This window comes from Lissotriton vulgaris, chromosome 11 (genome assembly GCF_964263255.1).
Source record: "Lissotriton vulgaris chromosome 11, aLisVul1.2, whole genome shotgun sequence".
NCBI lineage: Eukaryota > Metazoa > Chordata > Amphibia > Caudata > Salamandridae > Lissotriton > Lissotriton vulgaris.
In genome coordinates this window covers 1,040,324,411-1,040,347,804 of record NC_141699.1, presented here as the reverse complement: position 1 = coordinate 1,040,347,804, position 23,394 = coordinate 1,040,324,411, and the positions used below count along the sequence as shown (strand labels likewise).

Here is a 23,394-nt window from a genome sequence, read left to right as displayed (position 1 = left end):
CCGGCCAAGGGGAATGTGAAGTTGTCGGCCCCTTATATTTGCGGGGTCACATGGCCTGTGACGCCTTTGCCGGGTGTGTGTGGTGTGTGTGCTGACCTGCCCTCAGGGAGTTGCCGTGACATGCTGACAACTAGACCAGTGACCTGCACACCACCAGTGATTACCCCTGCGACACGTAGCTATGTGGGTGTTGTAATCAACCTGCATTTGCCAGATGTAGAATGTTGTGACCTCATTGGTAGTCTGGCTCGGTGAGACTTTGGATGTGATGAAAATTGTAGCTGGAGCTGTTGGTGGTTGCTCTTAATAAAGCCTTTTACTGAACACAGCACAAGCCCAGTCCCACGCTCAGGACATTCTTAGATACACGGTCAACTGGATGTCCACCAACCAGCTTAAAATTAACCCCGAAAAGACAGAGGTGCTGGTAGTACCATCCAAGTGCTCCTCCTGGAGTGATGTGTACTGGCCCCAGGAGCTGGGCCCAACCCCACAGCCAGCAGCCACGGTAAAAAGTCTGGGTATTAAATTGGACAGTGCCCTCTCAATGACCAACCAGGTTTCTACCGTGGTTGGCACCTGTACAGGTCTTCTAAGACAGCTGCGCAAATTAGTCCCTCTCCTCTCCCAGTCGATGCTACGCACTGTGGTCTCAGCCACCATAGTATCTAGACTTGACTATGGCAATGCGCTCTACTTAGGCCTGCCAAAAATGCTGACAAACAGACTTCAGGTAGTCCTAAATGACGCCGCAAGACTTATTTTTAACCTTCCGCGGAGAACGCATGCCTCTCCACTACTAAAAAGTCTACATTGGCTGCCAATTGGACAGAGGTCCGTTTTTAAAAGCCTTTGTATAGCCCACAAAGCCATCTATGGGAAGGCCCCGACCTATATCAAGGAGCGGATCGAGATATATAGGCCGGAAAGAAATCTCAGGTCCGCTGATGCCAATCTCCTTGTATGTCCTCGTTTTAAAATGTCCACAATGGGAGGGAGATCCTTTTCGGTTTTACTACCGAACCTCTGGAACGCCCTGCCTGAGACACTCCGAAAGGAGGGAAATCTACTCCGTTTCAGGAAAGCCTTGAAGACAAATCTGTTCAGAACAGCACTCAGCTCAGCCTAAGTACTCCCCCTTTTCAATATCCCGGATGTTATGTTCTGTGGTCAAAGCGCCCTGAGACCTGCAGGTGACCCAGGCGCTATACAAATCCACTATAACAATAACAATAACAATAACCTCAGCGTTGTGGCTTTTATTACTGGTGACTAGGATCACTTGATTGGGGACAAGTATGCAACCACCGATTCCCCTACGAACCCACTAATCTAGATCTCATGATATTGGATTGGACGAAACTGCAAACTACAGAAAGCAAACTTTAATTGCACTTTAAACATTGTAAATTTCTCTGGAGTGTGCCTTGTCCATGTGGAGTTATCAGAGAAATTATTAATTCAAAGTAAGTAGATGGACAGTTTTGTGCTTACGTTCCAGTTTTCGCCATTGCGTGCTCATTAACAGTTCTGCTGTGTTTATTCTTGAAACTCCATCTTTGTGTGCACAGAACTCCGCATTCCTCGAGGTGTTCATGTGTCTGTGGAGTTCTCTACATCATCGTCATCAAGTTGACACTGGCGCGTATACGTCGCGTCACTCAATATGCAACGTAGCGGCCATATTGGTAAAACCATACTCATTACAAGTCCGGCTTCAACTCACAATTAAACGCAAACGGCTAAACTGATCACAGCGACGCAAGCTTAAAAAACGATTCCGGTTTGAACAGTGAAATCAACAACAGCACAACATGTACTGTAAGACTCTTCTACCACAATTTCTTAATGAAATGTATCTATATTTCGTTTAAAAACGGTTTTATTGAAGGTGAGAATTTTATTTTTGCATTATTGGCATTATTATTCTGATTTCATTTTCTTTCACAAGTCATGGCCACACCGACCAGCATTTCTCAACCTCCTGCATTCCTATTTGAAAAAGGAGAACCAATTCTTCCCTAGAAGAGATGGAGGAATTTATTTGATTCATATATAGTAGCTATAGGGGAGAGAAATTCTCTGCTTTCAGGAAACAAACCATTGTATTACATAATTTAGGCGTGGAGCGCAGAAACATTTATGATAGCATGGACCTCATAACTGTAGGGAATGGCGATGGTGAACCAACAGACGTTTACGAGATTTCCATGACTATGTTGGAGCAATATTTTGGGCCTCGTATCAACGTAGTTTTGGAGCGCCATAGATTCTTTACAGGAGTTCAAGGTCCCATTGAACATGTAGGGAGTTCTGTTGCTTCTCTCAAAACTTTGGCACGCACTTGTGAATTGGGCGAACTTTCAGATTCCCTAGTGAGAGATCAACTTGTGAGGTGTACCAATAGCTCTAGGGTGCAGGAGAAACTTTTATCCAAAAATCTAACGTTGTCAGAAGCCATTGCATTTGTGGAAGGTGCAGAAAATACTTCCTCTTGGGTAAAAGGGATAATGAAAAATCGTGAGAATAGTAGTCAAACTCAGAGTGATGGCATAAAGAAAAGTCAAGATACTGTACGCACTGTGTCCGAATGTGACATGGATGATGAACTTCCTGACAATATTGCTAAAGTGTCAGTGAGTACAAAGAATACAAATGTCTTAAGGGACACTCAACCTCCTGCTACCTCGAATAGAGATGTCCAGCCACGCAATGAACATGATTTGCGTCAACAGCGTTCATTTGATTGTGAAAGGAATATCAATGACAAAGAGTGCGGTGTTACAGATGTGGACGTTTTTCTCACTCTTCAAGTTTTTCCAATTGTTATGCTAGAGATTCTGTATGTCATAACTGTGGGATCAAAGGACACTATGCACATGTTTGCAAATCCTCCAAGAGGGGTCGTGCAACTGAGACCACTTCTGATACTATCCGTACTGTGGTTATTTCAAGTGTTTCTGAGACTGATGGTAATGTTGACTGCCGTTCTGAAATATTTCTGTAGATGGCAATGTCAGGGAGAGGAGGTGGAATTTGGGTGACCGTGTTCTAGTGAGAAAGGCCAAGCATGGTCATAAAGGTTCATCTAATTTCCTTGGCCCTTTTATTATCAACGCCATTAGAGAAAAACATTGTAACTCTAGACAATGGTTGTGTCTGGAGTATGTCCAGACTGGTCAGGTTCTCTGAAACTACTCACAGCACAACTGTCAGTCGTGGTTGTGTTTCTGTGAGTAAAGATGTGAACACTGGTTACTCGAACAGACAGGTGTGTACCTGTGAGATTTAAGGATTCGCTTTATATTAGAAAACTAATAGTTATTATGTTTTGTTATTTCTATTTCTGCTAGTGCTAACATTTTAATAACCTTTTTACTTGATTTGTATTGTTTTCTTATATATAAGTCACTTTATAGAGATATTTCCTATTTTATTGTTTCATATAATTTTGTAAGGGGGATGTATTGTAATCAACCTGCATGTGCCAGATGTAGAATGCTGTGATCTCATGGTTAGTCTGGCTCGGTGGGACTTTGGATGTGATGAAGGTAGGAGCTGGATCTGTTGGTGGTTGTCCTGAATAAAGCCTTTTACTGGACCTCAGCGTTACGGCTTTTATTAGTGGGCCCCCCCCCTCAGACCAGCGCAGGGCTTGCAACAATGACTCGGGGGCTCTGGGCGTGGTTCAGTCTCTGTCCGGACAAGGAAGTGACTCATGCGTGTGATCCTGTTGTAGTGTCCATAGCACCTGGGACACAATTGGCAATGTAGCACACGGTGAGTGGCATCCCACTACATGAGCATCATTGACATACGGGAAATCACTGTCCCTACTTCCATCCACACATTCATACATGAATGATGAATGGCATGACACAGCAGTGCATCACTGAATGTTTATTGCACATCCAGGGCAGTTTAGCAGCTGGAGTGGTACAGGGCCATGCCAAGCACACCACACAATATGGGCCCGTGGAGGGGCAGCCAGAGTCCATCCGAGGATGACAGCTACTGCGGAAGAGGAGGGTACAGTCCATGTTGCGGTACAAGGTGAGTGTAGCAGAGTGTTTTGGGGGTCAGTGGGAGGTCATGGGGCCATGTGCGGCACCAAGCAGAAACACACAAGGTGGCAGGAAGGAATGTTACTTACTCCTTCTGACAACAATCCCATCCACGTCCTCGTATGTGTGCAATGCCCCACCTGTGGGCGTTGCAGTAATGGCTGCGGCACTGTGTGCCACTGACACATCAGGGGCCGGAGGAGGATTGTCAGCCGCACTGTGTGGCAGTGGCAAATCAGGTGCTGGAGTGGATACGCCTGCTGCACTGTGAGGCACTGACACACCAGCGGGCAGAGATGTGGACAGCATTCATCAGCACCACGCCTTGTGGCAGCGATGCCATGATGAGGATCTGCAGGGCATGGTAGGTCCCAGCTACATTTTGCTGATTTGCAGCAGTGGCCATCCTTTCCGCCTCCATCTGCACCATGTCCTCCATGAGCCTCCGCATGTGTGCCAGCTCATGGCTGGAATCGCTGGAGCCAGTCTGAGCGGACAGGTGTTCTTCTCTCCAGCGATGTCAGTCAGGGCTCATTAGAGACCATGGAGCAGGCTGTGGGTTTCCGTTAGGGACTGGAGCTGGTCCCTGATGGGACCTAGACACCCATGAATGGCGTCCAGTTTGGTAGCCATGAGGTCGAACCCCACCTGCACCTGCTCAGCCTTCTCCCTCTGGCCCTTCTGCACACAGCATTGGAATACCACGGTTTGTTCCTTGGGGTGCCTCCTGCTGGGTGCTTTGCGTAGTGGGTGGGGTCTCCTCAATGCAGCTGGGCTGCCCTGATCCTGGAGGTGAGTTGTGAATAATGTCCATGATGTGTTGGATGGCTTGGATTTCGATGCTGGCGTTGTCCTCCTCGTCATCAGTGAATAGTGGCTGGGACTGCTCTACAGGGGGTGTTGACAGTGCCCCTGCAATGTTAAGGGGAGATGGTGTATTATGATGTGTCCATATGTATGTAGCCGCATGGTACATGTTGACATTTAGACCGCATGGCATTGTACATTGTGACAGTATGTAGATCAGGGGCATGACCCAAAGTTATTGTGGGTGTGCACTGCTTGATTGCACATGTGTGTCATTGTGGCCCTCTCCACCCATCCCAACAGTACCTGGTGGTCATTCACCTTGTTGTGGTTGTGTTGTATTAGTCGAGCAGTGTCCAGTCCCCTACCTCCGGCCACAGTCTCCACACTGATGACAGGTAGACATCAGCTCCAACATATCATCCAGCACTTGCTGTGGCGCTGGGCTCCCACCTCCAGTCTGCATGGCTGCCTTCTAATTGGCTGTGAGCTTCTGCTTGGTCTTTCGCTTGATGTCAATTCATTGCCTCTTGGCCTCGTCCATTGACCTCCTGTGCTCTCCGACGGCATTCACCTTGTCCATGATGGTCCGCCATATCCCATTTTTGGTTGCCAATGACACGGTGGAGGTGACGAACAGTTGTTGATGGTGTTCCATCACCTCCGTAATCAGGATCCTGTTTTTCTGCGGACTGAACTTTGTCTTCCTCTTCTTCTTGTCCTTGCCCTTCCCTTTCTCCGAGGTCCCAGGCTGGACATCTGGTGTGCTTGTGGGGTTGCGCTCGTCCTCTGCGCCTACTCCGGCTGCCTCCAAGGTACTTGGATTTTGGTCAGTTTGTGTTGGGGTGTTTTTTCTACTTTTATAGAGATTTTTCCCACATGCCATGTGTGTGTTGCAGGCCTGGTGCTGCTTATCGCTGATTTCCTCATCGCGCTTTGGCCCATCGCATGTGTTTTTGCGTTGAGCTTTGTGTCTTTATCACCGTCTAGATTGTTGTATCGTGGACATTGGCCGCGGTTTATGCAGACTATCGCATGCTACCGCCTTGTTGTGAATTCCACGTAAACGCAGGGTTATTTTCCCGCGATCGGCTGCGATGTGTAAAGGTGTATTATTTTTTTTTAATGAGGTTTAGCACACGTTCTTGTGTGAATATGCCCCTTATTACAGTAGCGGATTGTGAGTTTATAGGGGAATAGGGCGGGAAGTAATTTAATTATATTAAATGTATTCTTTTTTTATTCAAATTTTGCGTTTTTGTTCCTTAGCATGTTGTGGGTTTACAGAAGAATAGGGTGGGAAGTGATTTAATTAAGTGAAATGTATAAAATATATATATGTATATATATATTTGCATTGTTTAGTTACGGAGCGGATAGTGGGTTTATAGGGGAATAGGGCAGGAAGTAATTTAATTATATTTAATTTATGGATTAATTTTTGTTTATTAACCCCTTCCATGCTCATGACGAGCTCAGCTTGTCATGCAGCACAGTGCTTCTGTGCTCATGACGAGCTGAGCTCGTCATGACCACACCCGTTTTTATTGCTATCCAGCACAGCAGGGGAAAATCTCTAGCAGGGATGTGATTAATATTTGTTTAATTGAGATGTTAGTGTTAAATGTGTAAATTAATGTATTATTAATTAATTCATAATTGGTTAATTCATTTTAATTAATTAATTGTCATTAATTATGCCAATTGTGTACTTAATTATAAGTGTGTTTTGGTATTTATAGGTGTAAATGGTGGAAAGAAATTAATTTTTAATTTATGAATTAATAATTAGTTGTTAATTAATTTGAATTCATTAATTTGTAATTAATTTTGGTAATCGTGTAATTAATTATATTTGTGTGTGGTAGTTTTTATAGGTGTAAAGGGTGTGAAGGATGGGAAGTAAATTATTATTAATTGATGAATTATTAATTAGCTGTTAATTAATTTTAATTAATTAATTGGTAAGTAATTATGGTGATTGTGTAATTACTTTTATGTGTGTGTTGTGGTGTTTATAGGAGTACATGGTGGAAAGTCATTTGTGTTTAATTAATTGATATATACTTGTTAATTAATGTTAATTATTTGATATTTATTTGGGGTAAATGTTTATTTTTTTGTATTTTGTTTTCACTTTTAAAGGGGTGGATATTAAATAGAATTTTGTTATTTAATAATTAGTTTTAAATAGTAATAGTTTTTCTTTAAAAAATAATATATAATTGTGTTTTATTAGTTTGTAGTTTAATTTAGGTGTATGTTGTGGATATTAGAGTGTTAAAGCTTGTGTACTCAATGCTTATTTTTTTTTAATTTATAAGATGTTTTTAAATTGACCATTAACTATGGAAATAAATTTAATTAAAACTTTTGGAGAGTGTTGTTATTGGTGTGGTGTTAAAGAGTACGAATTAAAATAAATATATTTATGTTTTAAATAATTTTTTTGTTTGGAAATATTTGTTACTTTTAAAGAATTATTGTTTATCAATGTATTTATTAACTTATTTTATATATTATTTGTATGTTTTTGTTATATAGAATTCATATTGTATTATGGGTTCTTTTTATATGTTTAATATATTTAAATTTATATTTTTTAAATATTGTTTTCTTATTTTCATGATTTTTTAAATGTGATATTTTTTTGTTTTTTTTAACTGTTTAAGTATTATCAGTAATATTTACCCCTCCGCTATCCAACACTTTCCCTACTATTGCACTCACTGGAGAGGGAATAGTAATTTTTACCCCTCCGCTATCCAATACTTTCCCTGCTATTGCACTCACTGGAGTGGGATTAGTAATTTTTGCCCCTTCGCTATCCAACACTTTCCCTACTGTTGCACTCACTGGAGAGAGAATAGTATTTGTTACCCCCCGCTATCCAACACTTTCCCTACTGTTGCTATCACTGAAGTGGGAATAGTAAGTTTTTACCCCTCCATTATCCAACACTTTCCCTACTGATGCACTCACTGGAGTGGGAATAGTCATTTTTACCCCTTCGCTATCCCAAATGTTCCCTAGTGTGCACTCTTTGGAGTGGGAATAGTAATTTTGACCCCTCCACTATCCAACATTTCCCTACTGTTGCTATCAATGAAGTGGGAATAGTAATTTTTACCCCTCTACCATCCAACACTTTACCTACTGTTGCACTCACTCGAGTTGGAATGGTAAATTAAATTCCTCCACTATACAACACTTTCCCTACTGTTGCACTCTATGGAGTGGGATTGTAATTTTGACCTCTTCGCTATCCAACACTTTCCCTACTGTTGCACTCACTGGAGTTGGAATAGTAACATTATTTGTTCAGCTGTCTAATACTTTCCCTACTGTTGCACTCATTGCAATGGGAAATGTTACCTAATTGTTTTTAAATAGTTGAATGTTTTAGTTTATTATACATTTTTTTTATATTAAAATATTGATATATATATATATATATATATATATATATATATATATATATTATTTTTATATAATTTTAAAGTTTAAAAATGAAATAAAGATAATAGTTAATAAATTATTTCTAAGTAAATATATGTATAAATATAAATGATTATGTTTGTGTGTTTATATTTTTTTTAATTAGGTTTATTTGTTATATGTAGTTAAATGTACATTAAGGGGTTGATTCCGATCCTAGAAAAAAAGCGTCCGTACGATTCTTATCCGGAGCCCGCTCCGTATGAATCGTAAACATGCCGTACGACCCGACGAGTACGATCCGGACCGGGGTATGAGGACACGATTTGTACGGTAGGTAAGGGCGATTCGTACAGAAAAGCACACAATCACATACACGGTCCGTACACCCCATGATCGCGGGGTACGGTGCGTACCTCTGCGATCATGGGGTGTACGCACTGTACCCCTTTGATCGCAGGGTGTACGTACCGTACACCCAGCGAACATGGGGTACGGTCTGTACACCCCATGATCGCAGGGTTACGCACCATATCCCTGCGATCATGGGGTGTATCCAGGGGGGGCGTTCCGTACCTGTTTCGGGGCAAACTCTACTTTTACAGCTGTTTTCAGCTCCCGTAGAAAAAGGGTCGTATGGTGTGTACCTGACACAAATCGTACTTGCCGAGTCAGAAAAATCAGCCGCGAACCATACAGATGTCGCGTACAGCGGGTTCCGAGGGAGATTCGTACAGGGATTTGATTCGTACGGTCTCTGTACGATTCGTACGAAGTCCAGCTCCTGGTACGAATCGTACTTCGTCGTACGTACGGGGCACGTTGCAAGGTACGATTCGTACTGGAAAAACGCTCCGAAAGGCTATTCGGAGCGGTTTTTCCCCGAATCGGAATCGACCCCAAAATGTAATTTATTTTGTTAAAAATAATATTTGTATTTAATATATTTAATATATAATATGTTATTGTATATATATTATTATATCAATACTTTTGCCATCTATATTTTTACCTCAATATTTTGGAGTCGTTATTTTCGTACTTACCTGTAAAGGTAATTGAGTAGATATTTTTGCAGTCGATATTTTTTTCTCGATATTTAGAACAATGATGTTTGTGACATTGATATTCTATCAGTGAACCCTATTTGAGTATCATCGTTCATAGCTTACATGGTTTTTTAAATAGTTAATGTTTGTTACCATGTACATCCCAGACTGGTGTCCTATCTTCCAGTATTTCTTGCAACAACAACCCTTGCTAAAAGGGCATGCCTATTGTGGCAGAGTGGCATGGTGCTATACCTTTTTTTAATGAATTCTCAATGAAGATCTTTTGAGCTTTAAAGAAACAAATGCAAATAACTACTTTTCGAACAAATTATTCCATGGTAAATGTGTTATGATACCACCAGCAAAAGACTCAAAATAATCACCATGAAAAACGTGAAGAATATATCAACCGTAATTGCGGTATCCACCTTTTACAACATTGGACCTGCATCCTGCCTAATACCATGTGGAAAATTAGCTACCACTGGCGGTCATTCAAGTCAAGTCAAGTCATAAAATTTGTATAGCGCACTACATACCCAGAGGGTTTCAAGGCGCTTAGGAAGGGGAGGAGGATTATTTGTCAAATATCCACGTTTTAAGCTGCTTTCTGAACGCTAGGTGATTCTGGGTGAGGCGAAGGTAAGCGGGGAGTGAGTTCCATGTTTTGGCAGCCAGGTATGAAAAGGATCTGCCTCCCATGGTGGTCTTGTTGATGCGAGGTACAGTGGCGAAGGCTTGGCTGGAAGAGCGAAGTTGGCGGGAGGGGGTGTAGAAGGACAGTCGAGAGTTGAGGCAATCTGGTCCGATGTCGTAGAGTGATTTGTGTGCGTGGGTAAGCAGTCGGAAAGTGATCCTCTTATTAACGGGTAGCCAGTGGAGGTCTTTAAGGTGACCAGAGATGTGTTCGTTGCGTGGGATGTCTAATATGAGCCTGGCTGAGGCGTTTTGGATTCGTTGTAGTTTCTTCTGGAGTTTAGCGGTGGTACCTGCGTAGAGGGTGTTTCCGTAGTCCAGTCGGCTCGTGACTAGAGCGTGGGTGACTGTTTTCCTTGTTTCGGAGGGGATCCAGCGAAATGTTTTTCTGAGCATGCGAAGAATGTTAAAGCAGGAAGAGGATACGGCGCTGACTTGTCTGTTCATTGAGAGTGAAGAATCCAGGATGACGCCGAGGTTCCGTGCGTGGTCTGTCGGGATGGGTGCTTTTCCGAGGGCTTCCGGCCACCAGGAGTCGTCCCATGCAGATGGGGATGTACCTAAGATGAGGACTTCTGTTTTGTCTGAGTTCAGTTTCAGACGGCTTTGTTTCATCCAATCGGCGACTTCTTTCATTCCTTCGTGTAGGTTAGTTTTGGCGGTGCTGGGGTCCTTGGTGAGAGAAAGGATCAGTTGAGTGTCATCCGCGTAAGAGATGATGTTGAGGTTGTGATGGCGTGCGATGGCCGCGAGGGGGCTCATATATACGTTGAAGAGGGTGGGACTGAGTGAGGATCCTTGAGGTACGCCGCAGATGATTTCAGAGGCCTCGGACTTGAATGGTGGGAGGCGGACCCTCTGGGTTCTTCCGGTGAGGAACGAGGTGATCCATTCCAGTGCTTTTCCTTGGATTCCGATGTTTCTGAGGCGTTGTAAAAGGGTGCTGTGGCAGACTGTGTCGAAGGCTGCAGAGAGGTCGAGGAGGATGAGGGCGACTGTGTCTCCATTGTCCAGTAGAGTTCGAATGTCGTCTGTTGCTGCGATGAGGGCGGTCTCAGTGCTGTGTTTGGCTCGGAAGCCAGATTGTGAGGGGTCGAGTGATTTGTTGGCTTCGAGGAAGGCGGCGAGCTGGTTGTTGACAGCTTTCTCGATGACTTTGGCCGGGAATGGAAGAAGCGAGATGGGGCGGTAGTTTTTGAGTTCGGTGGGGTCTGCTGTTGGTTTTTTCAGAAGGGCGGTGAGTTCAGCGTGTTTCCAGTCTTCTGGGAAGGTAGCGGAGTTGAAGGAGCAGTTGATGACGTCTCGGAGGTGCGGAGCTATGACGGAGTCTGCTTTGTTGAAGATGTGGTGAGGGCATGGGTCTGTGGGGGATCCAGAGTGGATGGAATTCATCAGGCGGATGGTGTCCTCAGTGGAGATTGGGTTCCAGGCGTTAAGGGTGTTTACGGGGGGAAGATGGTCAGCAGATGGTAGGGTGGGTTGGCTTCCGGGTTGGTTGTCAAAGCTGTTGTGGATGTCAGCAATCTTGTTGTGGAAAAAAAGAGGCTAGGGAGTCGCAGAGGGTTTGAGAGGGGGTGATGTCGTTGGAGTTGGCCGAGGGGTTGGAAAATTCCTTGACGATGTTGAAAAGTTCCTTGCTGTTGTGGGCGTTGTTGTCAAGTCGATCCTTGAATGCTGTTTTCTTGGCTTTTCTGATCAGTTGGTGGTGAGTACGGGTGGCGCTTTTGAAGGCGTCCTTGTTGCTGGTGGATGGGTCTTTTTTCCAGGCCTTTTCAAGGGAGCGGCATAGTTTCTTGGACTTCTTGAGATCATCGTTGAACCATGAGGCCTTCTTGTTGCCAAGTTTATGTTGACGTTTTTTCAGTGGTGCTAGGGTGTCGGCGGTGTTGGATAACCAAAGGGTGAGGTTGGAGGCGGCTTCGTTGGCGTTAGAAGAGAGGGCTGGGGAGGTTCGAAGGAGCGATGTGGAGATCAGATCCGTGGTGATTTTGTTCCAGTTTCTTTGTAGAGTTGGTTGGAGGTGGATGATGGGTTTCGGCTTGTTGTAGGTGAAGTGAACGCAGCTGTGGTCAGTCCAGAGGAGATCCGTAGTGTGGCTGAAGGAGACATGGTTGCTGGAGGTGAAGATGGGGTCGAGAGTGTGACCTGCGATGTGGGTGGGGGCAGTGACCAGTTGTTTAAGTCCGAGGTTGGCGAGGTTGTCTAAGAGGGTGGCGGTGTTGCGGTCGTTGATCTTTTCAAGGTGGAAGTTGAGGTCTCCCAGAAGGATGTAGTCTTTGGAGGGGAGCGCGTGTGGGGTGATGAAGTCCGTGATGTCTTCACTGAATTTTGCGCGGGGTCCTGGTGGCCTGTAGAGGAGGGTGCCTCTAAGAGTTGTCTTGGGGTCGGTGTGGATCTGGAAGTGAAGGTGTTCGGAGTTAGCGAGGTTGGCGTCGGAGCTGGTTGAGATGCGGATGGATTTCTTATGGACGATAGCGATTCCTCCTCCTGTATGGTCGGTGCGGTCCTTGCGTGTGATCTTATAGTCATCAGGGATAGAGATGGCGATGTCAGGGGCGGAGGAAGCGTTCATCCATGTTTCCGTTAGGAAGGCGACGTCCGGAGAGATGGCGTCTAGTAGGTTCCAAAGGTCAATGGCGTGCCTGTGGACCGAGCGGGTGTTGAGAAGGATGCATTGTAGGTGGTTGGGGTCGGGAATCTGTGGTGTGGTCATAGCGGAGATGTTGTCGGTGCCGCTAAATTTGCAGGAGTAGCAGGAGAACGGTCCATGGGTGCGTCCAGGAGCGGCTTGGACGCAGTTGGGGGCGCGACCGGGGTTAAGGGCTAGGAGGGTGGCGGCATCGTAGGTAATGCGAGAGGGCTGGGCAGCACGCGGGGCAGGGGGTCTGGCGCTGGGCGCGGTCCAGGCGCGGACGGGCGTAGACGGGCTTACCTTTGGCGCACCTTCGGCGTGGCCGAAGCGCGTGGACGCTGCGCGTGGGACCATTGGCCATAAATGGATGGTGGAGGGGGCGGAGGGTGGGAGGGTCAGCTGGGAAGGCGGAGCGGGGTGGAGCCTCGGGCGTGGTGACACAAACAACAACAGCCTTAACACTAAAATGGCCGACAGCGCGGAGCAGGCAGCCACAGCAAAGATCCAAGTGCAGGACAAACTGAGCGAAAGGGCAGTCAGGGCAACACAGGGACGGCACAGTGGTACAAGCAGCAGCCAAGCAGGCGAGGTGGTCAGCGCTATTAGGCGACAGCAATTAGATCGCAGAGCGCACCAGCTATATCACTGAAATAATTAAATAATATCGAAGTCTACAATTGCAGCGGTCCCGTAATGCGCGTTCAGACACAGATGGCAATGATTACAATCAGCTGAGTAGAGTAACGATACCAGGCTGGAGTCAGGTCGGGGAGCAGCGAGGAGGAGCGACCGTGTCTGTGGAACACAGGACGGTCACAGCGCGATCTATGCAGCGTGGGGCAAATGGTCTAAGTGGGAGGGAGGGTCAGCTGGGAAGGCGGGAGCGGGGTGGAGCCTCGGGCGTGGTGACACAAACAACAACAGCCTTAACACTAAAATGGCCGGCAGCGCGGAGCAGGCAGCCACAGCAAAGATCCAAGTGCAGGACAAACTGAGCGAAAGGGCAGTCAGGGCAACACAGGGACGGCACAGTGGTACAAGCAGCAGCCAAGCAGGCGAGGTGGTCAGCGCTATTAGGCGACAGCAATTAGATCGCAGAGCGCACCAGCTATATCACTGAAATAATTAAATAATATCGAAGTCTACAATTGCAGCGGTCCCGTAATGCGCGTTCAGACACAGATGGCAATGATTACAATCAGCTGAGTAGAGTAACGATACCAGGCTGGAGTCAGGTCGGGGAGCAGCGAGGAGGAGCGACCGTGTCTGTGGAACAAGATTAGCACAAGATTTATCGCACAGAGATGAAAGGCGTAAATATAGGTGGAATAGCAGTTTCAATGTTAGGAGTTTCAAGAACTGGGTGGTTTATTTGATTGAACTTTTTTACTCTCTGTTTATAAAAAAAGCTTAATGTTCCTTGATTTTTAGGGTGCTGGAAATATCTATTATTTCACAATTGATGTGCTTGAAACAGACTGCCATCTTGTAAGTCGAAAGAGCTGGAAGGATTGCCACCTCACACCCTTCAGTCACGCAGTAAGTACACTGAGCATGAGATTTACAGCAGAACGTACGCTTCACACAAGATGGATTTGAAATACAAATAGAGTGCACAGTTTGGGATTTCTTTGACATGTCTAAATATTAGATTTCTTTTGCTAAAGACAGATGTCAAATTGAAAAAAGAGATACACATGCCACAATCAAACTAACATTCATGCCATAGTCTGGAAACCTCCTGTGAATGTCTTCTGCCCAGCTTATGCAGGTACATTCTGCATTCTACCTGTTAACAAATGAGTCATTAGTTGTGTGACTTGCACAAGTAATGGGTCTACATTTGTCTTCCACTGGAAACCAAAACCCCTTTGTAGCACTTGAATCTCATAGGGTAGCAAAGCAGAGCAGTCCAAGGCCCACCCAAGGGAGGTGGTGTATGCTGCTCTGCTTTTCGACCCTATGAGAGTCAAGCACTACAATGGGGGCTTTTGTTAGACGTGGAGGAAAAACATAGACCCATTACTTGTTAGGCCACACAACTAATGACTCATTTTCTTTTTTTTTTGTTTAAGAGATTTTTATTAGGTTTTAGCAAATATGATACAAAGCCATACAATGATAGGAATTAACATAATAAGATAAAGCATGAGGCATAAAATGAATGTAAAATAAAGGGTTAAACCATGGGAAGAGTAAAGAGAAAGAAAAGAAAAGATTAAGAAGGGAAGAGAAAAAGGCAAGGGAGAGAAGGGATAGGAGCAAAATAAGAAGAAGAGAAAAGTAAACCAAGAGTCAGGAGAATATATGCAAGGAAGGAAAGGATCAGGCAATCAGTTGGGAGGATTAGACGAGAGATAAGTAACAAAGGGGAGCCATAGGAGATCCGATTTAATTTTTAAAGAGACAGAAGAAGAGGAGGCGACAGCAATCCTATGCTTGTCACAGATGAAGTTCCACCAGGTAGTTACAGATAATTTGGAGTTATCTTTCCAACAAGATAAAATCACTTTAAACGCAATAGCAATGAAAAGATCAAGTAATCTAGCTTTAGATGTGACAATATCTATATCATCCGGTACAAAACCTAAAAACACATTTAATAATGTTAAAGAAGAAGAACATTGAAACATTTGCATGCTTATATTCCAAACAGAATTCCAAAAGGATAAAACAGATGGGCACTCGTATAATTGATGTTTAAGGGTACCTGTTTCTGAAGAACAAGACCAACATAGTGGAGAAGATAATGGCGAAAACTTAGAAATACTTACAGGTGTGATAACAACTCTATGATAAATAAAAAAAAGTGATTGAGTAATGCGTGCAGCGATAGAAACTTTAAATAATTTGGACCATAAACGATCCCAAACATCAACAGATAAAGAAACATTCAAATCAGTTTCCCAAGCAATCTCAGTAGACTATTTGGGTTGGTCAATAACATTAGATAACAACATTTTATATACAAGGGCAGCTTAAGGTTGATGCAGAGAGAACAAAGGATAAAGTGGAGTTGAAGGAGAGAAAGAGGGTAGAGTATCAGGTGCGGAAAGAGTTGATAAGTGAGATTGTATAGCGGTAGTTATGTTGGTATACTCAGTCAGACAATAATTGGGTAATTGATATACAGTTTGCAATTCATGAAAAGGAAGAATAGAGTTATTAAAAAAAAATTGATGGACAAATGAAATACCCTTTTCTTTCCAATACTTGTAATAGAAGGACATGCCCTTATACTTAAGAAACGTATTGTACCACACAATGGATGCCATAAAACATTGAAGAGGAGATAAATCCTTAGAGAATGTGTCATGCAACAGTGTTTGAGAGTATTTTAGAACCGGGTGTTTGGCCAAAAAAGAACAGTTAGACATAAAAACAGTGTGTTGAAACGAGAAGTCCTTTAACAGTGAACGTTCAAAAGTAACCCATCTAGGTAGTGGGGAGTCTAAAAAATCATATGCTAAAGAGAAGGATTGTTTAACCAGGAAAGCAGAGTGGTAAGTTTTAAAGTTGGGAAAACGGACACCGCCTTCATTCTTGGGACGGATAAGTTTTTGTAGGGCGATGCGAGGGTGTTTATTATTCCATAAAAATTTAGAACAAATAGAATTTAAGCGAACAAAATATGTATTAGGCATTTTTATAGGAAGCATAGAAACAGTGTAAAGTATATGTGGCGTGATCATCATTTTAATAGTATCAAGTCTACCCCACCAGGATAGGAATAAGGGAGACCAAATTTGGAGTAGGGATTTGATTTTCTTGATAAGGGATGCAAAAGTAAATTTGAGTGTGTCAACAAGGGATGAAGAAAACCAAATGCCAAAGTATTTGATTTTGGAAGAACACCATGCAAAGTCAGTAGAATTAAACATATATTGATAACAGGTGGAATTTAAGGGTAAAACTTCTGTTTTAGATAAGTTAAGTTTGTAACCTGAAATGGAAGAATATAAACAAACTTCTTCCATAAAAGGAGGGAGAGACTTGACCGGATTGGCCATATAAACCAATATGTCATCAGCATATGCAGATATTTTTGCTTCAATAGAGGTGAATTTAAAACCATTAACATTACGGTCATTTCGAATTCGTTCCAAAAAAGGTTCAAGGCATAGGATAAACAATAATGGGGAAAGAGGACAACCTTGTCTTGTACCCCTAGACAAGGAAAAAAACCTAGAAAATTGGCTATTGACAAAAATACAGGCACGAGGAGAGGAATATAGGAGTTTGACCAAGGAAATAAAGGAGGGACCAAAACCAAACCATTGCAAGGTACGGAACATAAATTGCCAATTGATGCGATCGAAGGCTTTCTCCGCATCCAAAGACAAGGCTGCTAGCGGGGGTTTAAAATGTTTACTGTGGGGGATAATGTTAGAAAACATACTAGCATTATCCGCGGCCAGTCTGCCTTTTACAAAGCCAACCTGGTCAGTTTTATTTAAAAGTGGGATCAGGGAATCAAGACGTGAAGCAAGAATTTTAGCAAAAAATTTACAGTCATAATGAATCAAGGATATCGGGCGATCATTTTTACATTGGGAGTGTTCTTTGTCAGGTTTGGGAATTATGATAATTAGAGCATCCAGGAAAGACCCTGATGCCTTAGCATTAGAAATAAAAGACTTAAAAAGTTGAAGTAATTTGGGTACAAAGATGGCATGAAATGCAGAGTAGAACTCAATTGGCAACCCATCAGGACCTGGTGCCTTTGACTTTTCCAGAGAGTTGATAGCACGAAGAACTTCTTGAAGAGAAATGTCTTTCTCCAACTGGTCAAACTCATCAGGAAGCGACGGCGGAGACCATCAAAGAAAGATGTTAAGTTCTGCGCAGAAGGGTGTGTGTCATCAGTATAAAGAGTTTGATAGTAGTTATGAAAAACTTCCGCAATGTCCTCATCTGATGAAACCAATTTATTGATAGAATCATTAAAAATAGGACCAACAGTTTTACATTCAGATTTAATTTTTAGATAATTTGCCAACATTTTACCCGCCTTGTTTTGACCTCCATGATACTTAGATTTGACTTTTAGTAGGGTATAACATGCTTCAACTGTAGCGATTTTATTTACCTCAGTTTTTGCTTTAATTAGGTTCTGAAGGGCATCAGTAGACTTAGAAGAAAAATACAAGTGTTCAAGCTGCTTAATATTCTTAAGTTGGTCCTCATATTTAGTTCTATTTATTTTCTTCTTTTTAGAGACATAGGAGATAGTAAATGCTCGAAGAGCAGCTTTGAAAGCATCCCAATTATTAGGGATAGAGGTGTCCGATGGGTTGTTGAAAGTGAAAAACTCATTAATAAACACTGTGACTTCTTTTACAAAAGCATTATCAGACAATAGGAACGTATTGAATTTCCAACGACTAAATCTAGAGGAAATAAGGGTAAGGTCAAGAACCGTATGGACAGGAGCATGGTCTGAAATAAAAATACAGCCAATTTCGGATTTTTGAATGAAGGGAAGAAGAGACTTACTGACCAAAATATAGTCAATCCTTGAACAAGTATGGTGTACATTCGAGAAAAAAATATATTCAAGGGAGTCAGGATTGCAGGTTTTCCACACATCATAGAGGGGGTGTGAGGCAATGGCAGATTGGAAACATTTATGAGATTTATCAGGGTTACATTTGCTTGAGGAAAGTCTGTCGGAAAACGGATCTAACCACTGGTTAAAGTCACCAGCAATTACAATATTTGGACAGTCAATTGAGGAGATAAGGATTTTAATATCATTCCAAAATTTGGGGTCTGGCCGTACCGGTCCATAAATGTTTAATAAAATCAAAGTCTTATTCTGGATCACAACCTTAGCCATTACCCAACGTCCCTCATCATCAGTTTGAGAAGATAGAATTTGGACAGACAACCCTTTATGAAACAAAATAGCAACACCCCCTTTCTTGTTGACAGCAGGGGAAAACACAACTTGACCCACCCATTGTCTTTTTAGCTTAGAAGATTCAACATCTATACAGTGAGTCTCCTGGAGAAAAACAACTTGTGAATTAAGTTTGGATAAATGAGACAGTACCTTTTGACGCTTGACAGGATGTCCAAGACCTCGAACATTCCATGTAACAAAGTTACACATGATGGAAGGTGGGGAGGAGGGAATAGACTTGGAGTAGACACACTGCAGGAGGACAACTACAAGAAAGGACACAGCAAAGAAATACATTACATAAGAAAAAAATACCCAACACGTGAATATTGAGAGGATTAAATGCGCCCAAAAACATTGTGACCAACGACAAGAAACATGGAAGCCATGAAAAAAACAGAGATTGTCCAGGAAGAGGAAAGTAAGAGAGTGCACATGACAAAAAGGGAAGACAGAAAAGGAGGAAGCAAGCTAGGGAGAAGAGAGAAAAGAGAGATATAACAGGAAAGAAATAAGTAGACAGATCAAGGCAAAAATGCCAGGTCTGAGAAGAAAGAGATAACCAAGACATCGGGAGCGAGGAGACACCAAAGAGGACACAGACCCAGGCGAGCAGCAGAAGAGCAAAGTTGGGTGAAAGAAGGGTGAAAAGACAGAACCTCAAGAAAATAATTACATAGAATAGAAAATATGACGAAGCCAGAGCAATCAGATCAGCATAACAAATTCAAACAGGAGGAAGAAAAGAAAAAAAAATAAGAAACAATAAAAAATATCAAGTATTAGTGTCCATGCTAGGTGAGGAAACACTCTGTAGATACTCGTGGAGCCTCTGAGGATCATCAAACGAACGGGTACAGCCATTATGTGTGATCTTGCAAAAACATGGATGAAGGATACCATATTGGATGTTCAACTGTCTCATTTGAGGACGAAGATTCAAAAACTCCTTACGTCGAGCATTCGTTGCATTCGAAAGGTCTTGTGAAATAAAAATGTTATGCCCAGACCATATAAGACGTCGTTTGAGTCTAGCGGCCTTCAAAACATTCATCAATTCCGTAAACTCAAGGAACAGAAGAATAATACCACGAGGTTTAGTCGCATTGGAGTTAAGACGCCCTAAGCGGTGAGCCCTCTGGATTTTAAGAGGATGAGACTCCGGTTGAAGATCTAAGAGTTCGTGAAGAAATTTACGTATGAAGGACACCATATCAGATCCCTCCAAATTCTCCGGAACACCATAAATACGTAGGTTATTCCTACGATTACGATTTTCAAGGTCCTCAGTATGCAATTTTAACTTTTGGATTTCTTCTTTCAGTAGAGGAATTTTAGAGGAGACATCCTGAATATCACTGATGCGTTGTTCTAAGTTTAAAACCTTGCCTTCCATAACAACCCATCTTTCTTCAATTTGCTTGAGTTTTTCATTAGTAGCAGACATAAAGGGTTGGAGACCCCTTACCTCCTCTAATATGGAGTCCAGAACTGGATTTGGGGAAGTAAGAATAGGGGAAGGCGGGTCATTTTTAAGACACTTAGGCTTTGTTCCGGTATGAGAAGACTTCATATTGCTTGCGTCGTGAGCCATAGTAACAACGTAAGAGCACACCAAATTTGAAGAAATTGTGCTGAATAGAGGCAAAGTGCGAAAAGAAAAAAAAAATACTGAGGCAAGAGAATCAAGTCAGGCTCAAAAAAGGTCAAATATGTGTCAAAAAAGTAGCTACAAAGAGGCTCGCCCAAGAATGAACATGGTAAGTCACAAAATAAGAGCTCCAAAATAGGATAAAAGCATCAGACACTACCACCTGAGGCAATGTAGGTACATCAACAATGACTAGTCTCTGCAGTATACAGGATAATAAAAATGCTCATGTAATGAAAGCAGTCACATATTTACTAGGAGTCATTCAAGCAGCTGTGTGTTTTTGCCATTGAGGAGAAAGCGGAGCAATGAAGTAGAAGCACATAGTATGAAGTAATCCTCCGGGACAAGCATTAAAATGGCGGCCGTTGCTTCACCATAATACAAAATTGAGGCAGCTGAGAAGAAATATGCCAGGTCAAAAAACGGGTGAAAAATCGCGACTCATGCCATACCTTAAATTTCATTGAAGAGAGGGAGGCAACGCGATGTAGCTGCTAGCTTATTGATGACAAGCTGTGCTTCAGCGTGAGGAAAAGGACGCGGGCTCGGCGGCCTAAAATGGCGTCCCGAAGCTGCAGAAAATCTCTGAAATCCGAGAAAGCCGCAAAAGCGGCTGGAAAGCTGTGAATTCTGCCACCAGTAATCCCGGACCATGTTCCGCCGCCAAGGAATCCAATTTGCAGGCTCCTGAATTAATGGAGAGAGGTTCATAAGTCGAGGAAAGCCCCGCAGCTCTACGGAGCTCACGGGAGATCCGACATACCTCCTCGGTGGATAAGCCACTCCCCTTCAATGACTCATTTTCTAACATTGATGTTCAGCGGCGAGATACATAGTATCCCATTCCAGTATGCATTGATAGCATTTGCCACTTATTACCTGTGCATTAATGAGCAAATATTAGAGCGTAAGGCTCTGAGAAGGGTTCAAAGGTTTGGTCATGTGAACTAAAGGTATGAGAAAGGAAAGCCCCCGCACGTACATATGTCATGTGACGAAAGTTAGGGTCAATGTTTAAGATGTGTTGTTATGACTGGTTTGCATTCACAAAGGGTAGGTTCCCAGGGAGTGTTTTTCAAATAATGTTTCCATAGTGTTGTTTCAGGCCATAGTGTACGTTTGAACCCTAACGCTGCATACACTAGGCCTGCATGGGGAGGATTTTCTTCTCTAGGGGTTTAGGGACTGCAATTGATACTCACACCACAGATTGGGGTGATGTGGTGGTCCCTGCTTTGTGGGATGAGGGAGGTGATTAAGGGCCCGGGAAATTCCTGCACCTGTTAAGGGCAGTGCAGATTGCCTAAGTGAGGGGCCCAAGCAAGTCATGCTCTCCAGAGTAATTTTTCCCGAAATTGGTGCAGGCCAAAACCACTGGAAGGGTGAGGTGTGAGTTTTTGTTCACACTGGTAGTGACATCCCTAGGGGTTCCCAAGGTGGGGATCTCTGAGAACGTTTCCAACAGTGGGAGGAGAGTGCAAGAAAGTTGTGGTTCCCATGGTCATCAATGGTTATATGGTGGGGAGAGTGAGCAACCAGGGGTGGCACATGAGGTGGGTGGCTCCTAACGAAAGTGGTTCCCGAAATAGGAGGTGTATTGGTAACCTCTACGTTCTCTAGGTGGGCTAAGTAACTGACCATGTGGAGATCTGAGAGGCAGTGCTGGACTCCATAGATACCAGAAGGAGGGTTAGGAATGAACTCTGATGTGTTGGGGTAGGGTAGGTGGTTACCTAAGTAAGCGTAAGGTTGTCATCCTAGAGCGGTGTTGATTTGAACCCGAGGAGGTGACTGAGGCAATGCCTGGCTGAGTGACGACTCAGGTAGGTCCTGTTTGGGCAGACCCCAGGTCAAGGAGGAGAGCAGGAAGCCACGTCTGTCAGGGGGAGCTCTGCATGGTCAGGGAGGGATAGTCTGCAGAGGCTTTTACTTAGCGGACCTGTGCCTGGTGCACTATATATATATAGAGGTGTACCAGCCCTTGGGGGCATCTATGGGGCCCCTTACGGTGGCAGTTTGGGGGTGTCACCCCAGCTAAGTGCAGAAGGCAGGTCCACCTACAGTGGTACAGCTAGCTGTCACCCTGAGCCAGGTGGGGCCTATCTTAGGTAAAGAGACCCTGTGTATCAGGCTGAGTTGGGGGTAGCCACTGCTATTCCAGAATGAGGGATAGGCAGCAGAGGACTGTGCTGGACAGAACTCTCAAGGTAGCTTCACCCAGAAGCCAGGTGGGGGCTATTTTAATTGATGGGACCCGGTGCTACAGACTGGGTGGTACAGGCCAAACAGTGATCTTTAGGGTCCCTTGACAGTCTCCTGAGGCGCTGCTGGGAGACCAGAGAGGGCCTAAAGAGGTGGGCTTGGGTGAAGCTGACTTAGGGCTCCTGATCCCTCCAAAGGCACTTCGAGAGGGAAATGCATCTTTCAGAGAAATTGATGTATAGGCCCTGTTCTCACAGCGGAGAACAAAGATACGGTCTAGATTCTTGGGGTGGTTTCTTTTTGGAGCTACCAAGAGGGAGTGAGCTGCAGGCTGTCTGACAAGGCACCCTCAGTGTTCCTTGCAAACACACCGAGATGATGGACCGAGCGCTGAAACTTTTCAGACACTCACCCCAGTCACAAATCTGGGTTGAATCCATCATCGTTCTTTAGCTCACTTCGCCACCCTAGTTCAGGCACATTTATATGCAAATCAATCTTGGTCCTATGCCTTATCTGTGACTGGGGGTGAGTGTCTGAAAAGTTTCAGCGCTCTGTCCATCATCTCCTTGTGTTTGCTTTGTCTGCCCTAAGTTGGCAGGGTATGCCCAGACGTGGATACCTTGCTCACTTTGCCACTAGATTCAAGCTAGCTTGGCTGATGAGGGCTGTTAGCCCGAAACCGGTCCCAGGAAGCTTGTTTCCGGTTCAGGGAAGACCTGGCTTGGTAGTTCGGGCTGGACTGTTCCCATGAGGCACAGGGTCAAGACTGATTTGCATATAGCTGGGTCTGAACTGAGGTGGCAACGTGAGCTAAAGAACGATGATTTGATTTGATTTGATTTATCTATTTCTAGAGCGCGCGAATGCCCGGAGGCGTCTTGGCGCTATGATATGTCCATAGTCCTAAACTGGTCTTAGATTTATGCAGTGAACAACCATGT

General features: G+C 43.8%; 1 protein-coding gene across 3 annotated transcripts in view; it reads left to right on the top strand.

Moving 5' to 3' along the window:
• The window catches only part of LOC147684032 (fetuin-B-like), a 168,754-nt gene that overhangs the window by 45,761 nt on the left and 99,599 nt on the right, over positions 1–23,394 (top strand). For 2 of the 3 annotated variants that reach the window (XM_086944373.1, XM_086944372.1), the window contains one exon: positions 14,121–14,228. The exons of the other annotated variant lie outside the window; for it this stretch is intronic. In XM_086944373.1, the coding sequence (XP_086800499.1) occupies positions 14,121–14,228 (108 nt within the window). The remainder of the gene's footprint in view (positions 1–14,120; positions 14,229–23,394) is intronic. 3 annotated transcript variants of the gene reach the window in all.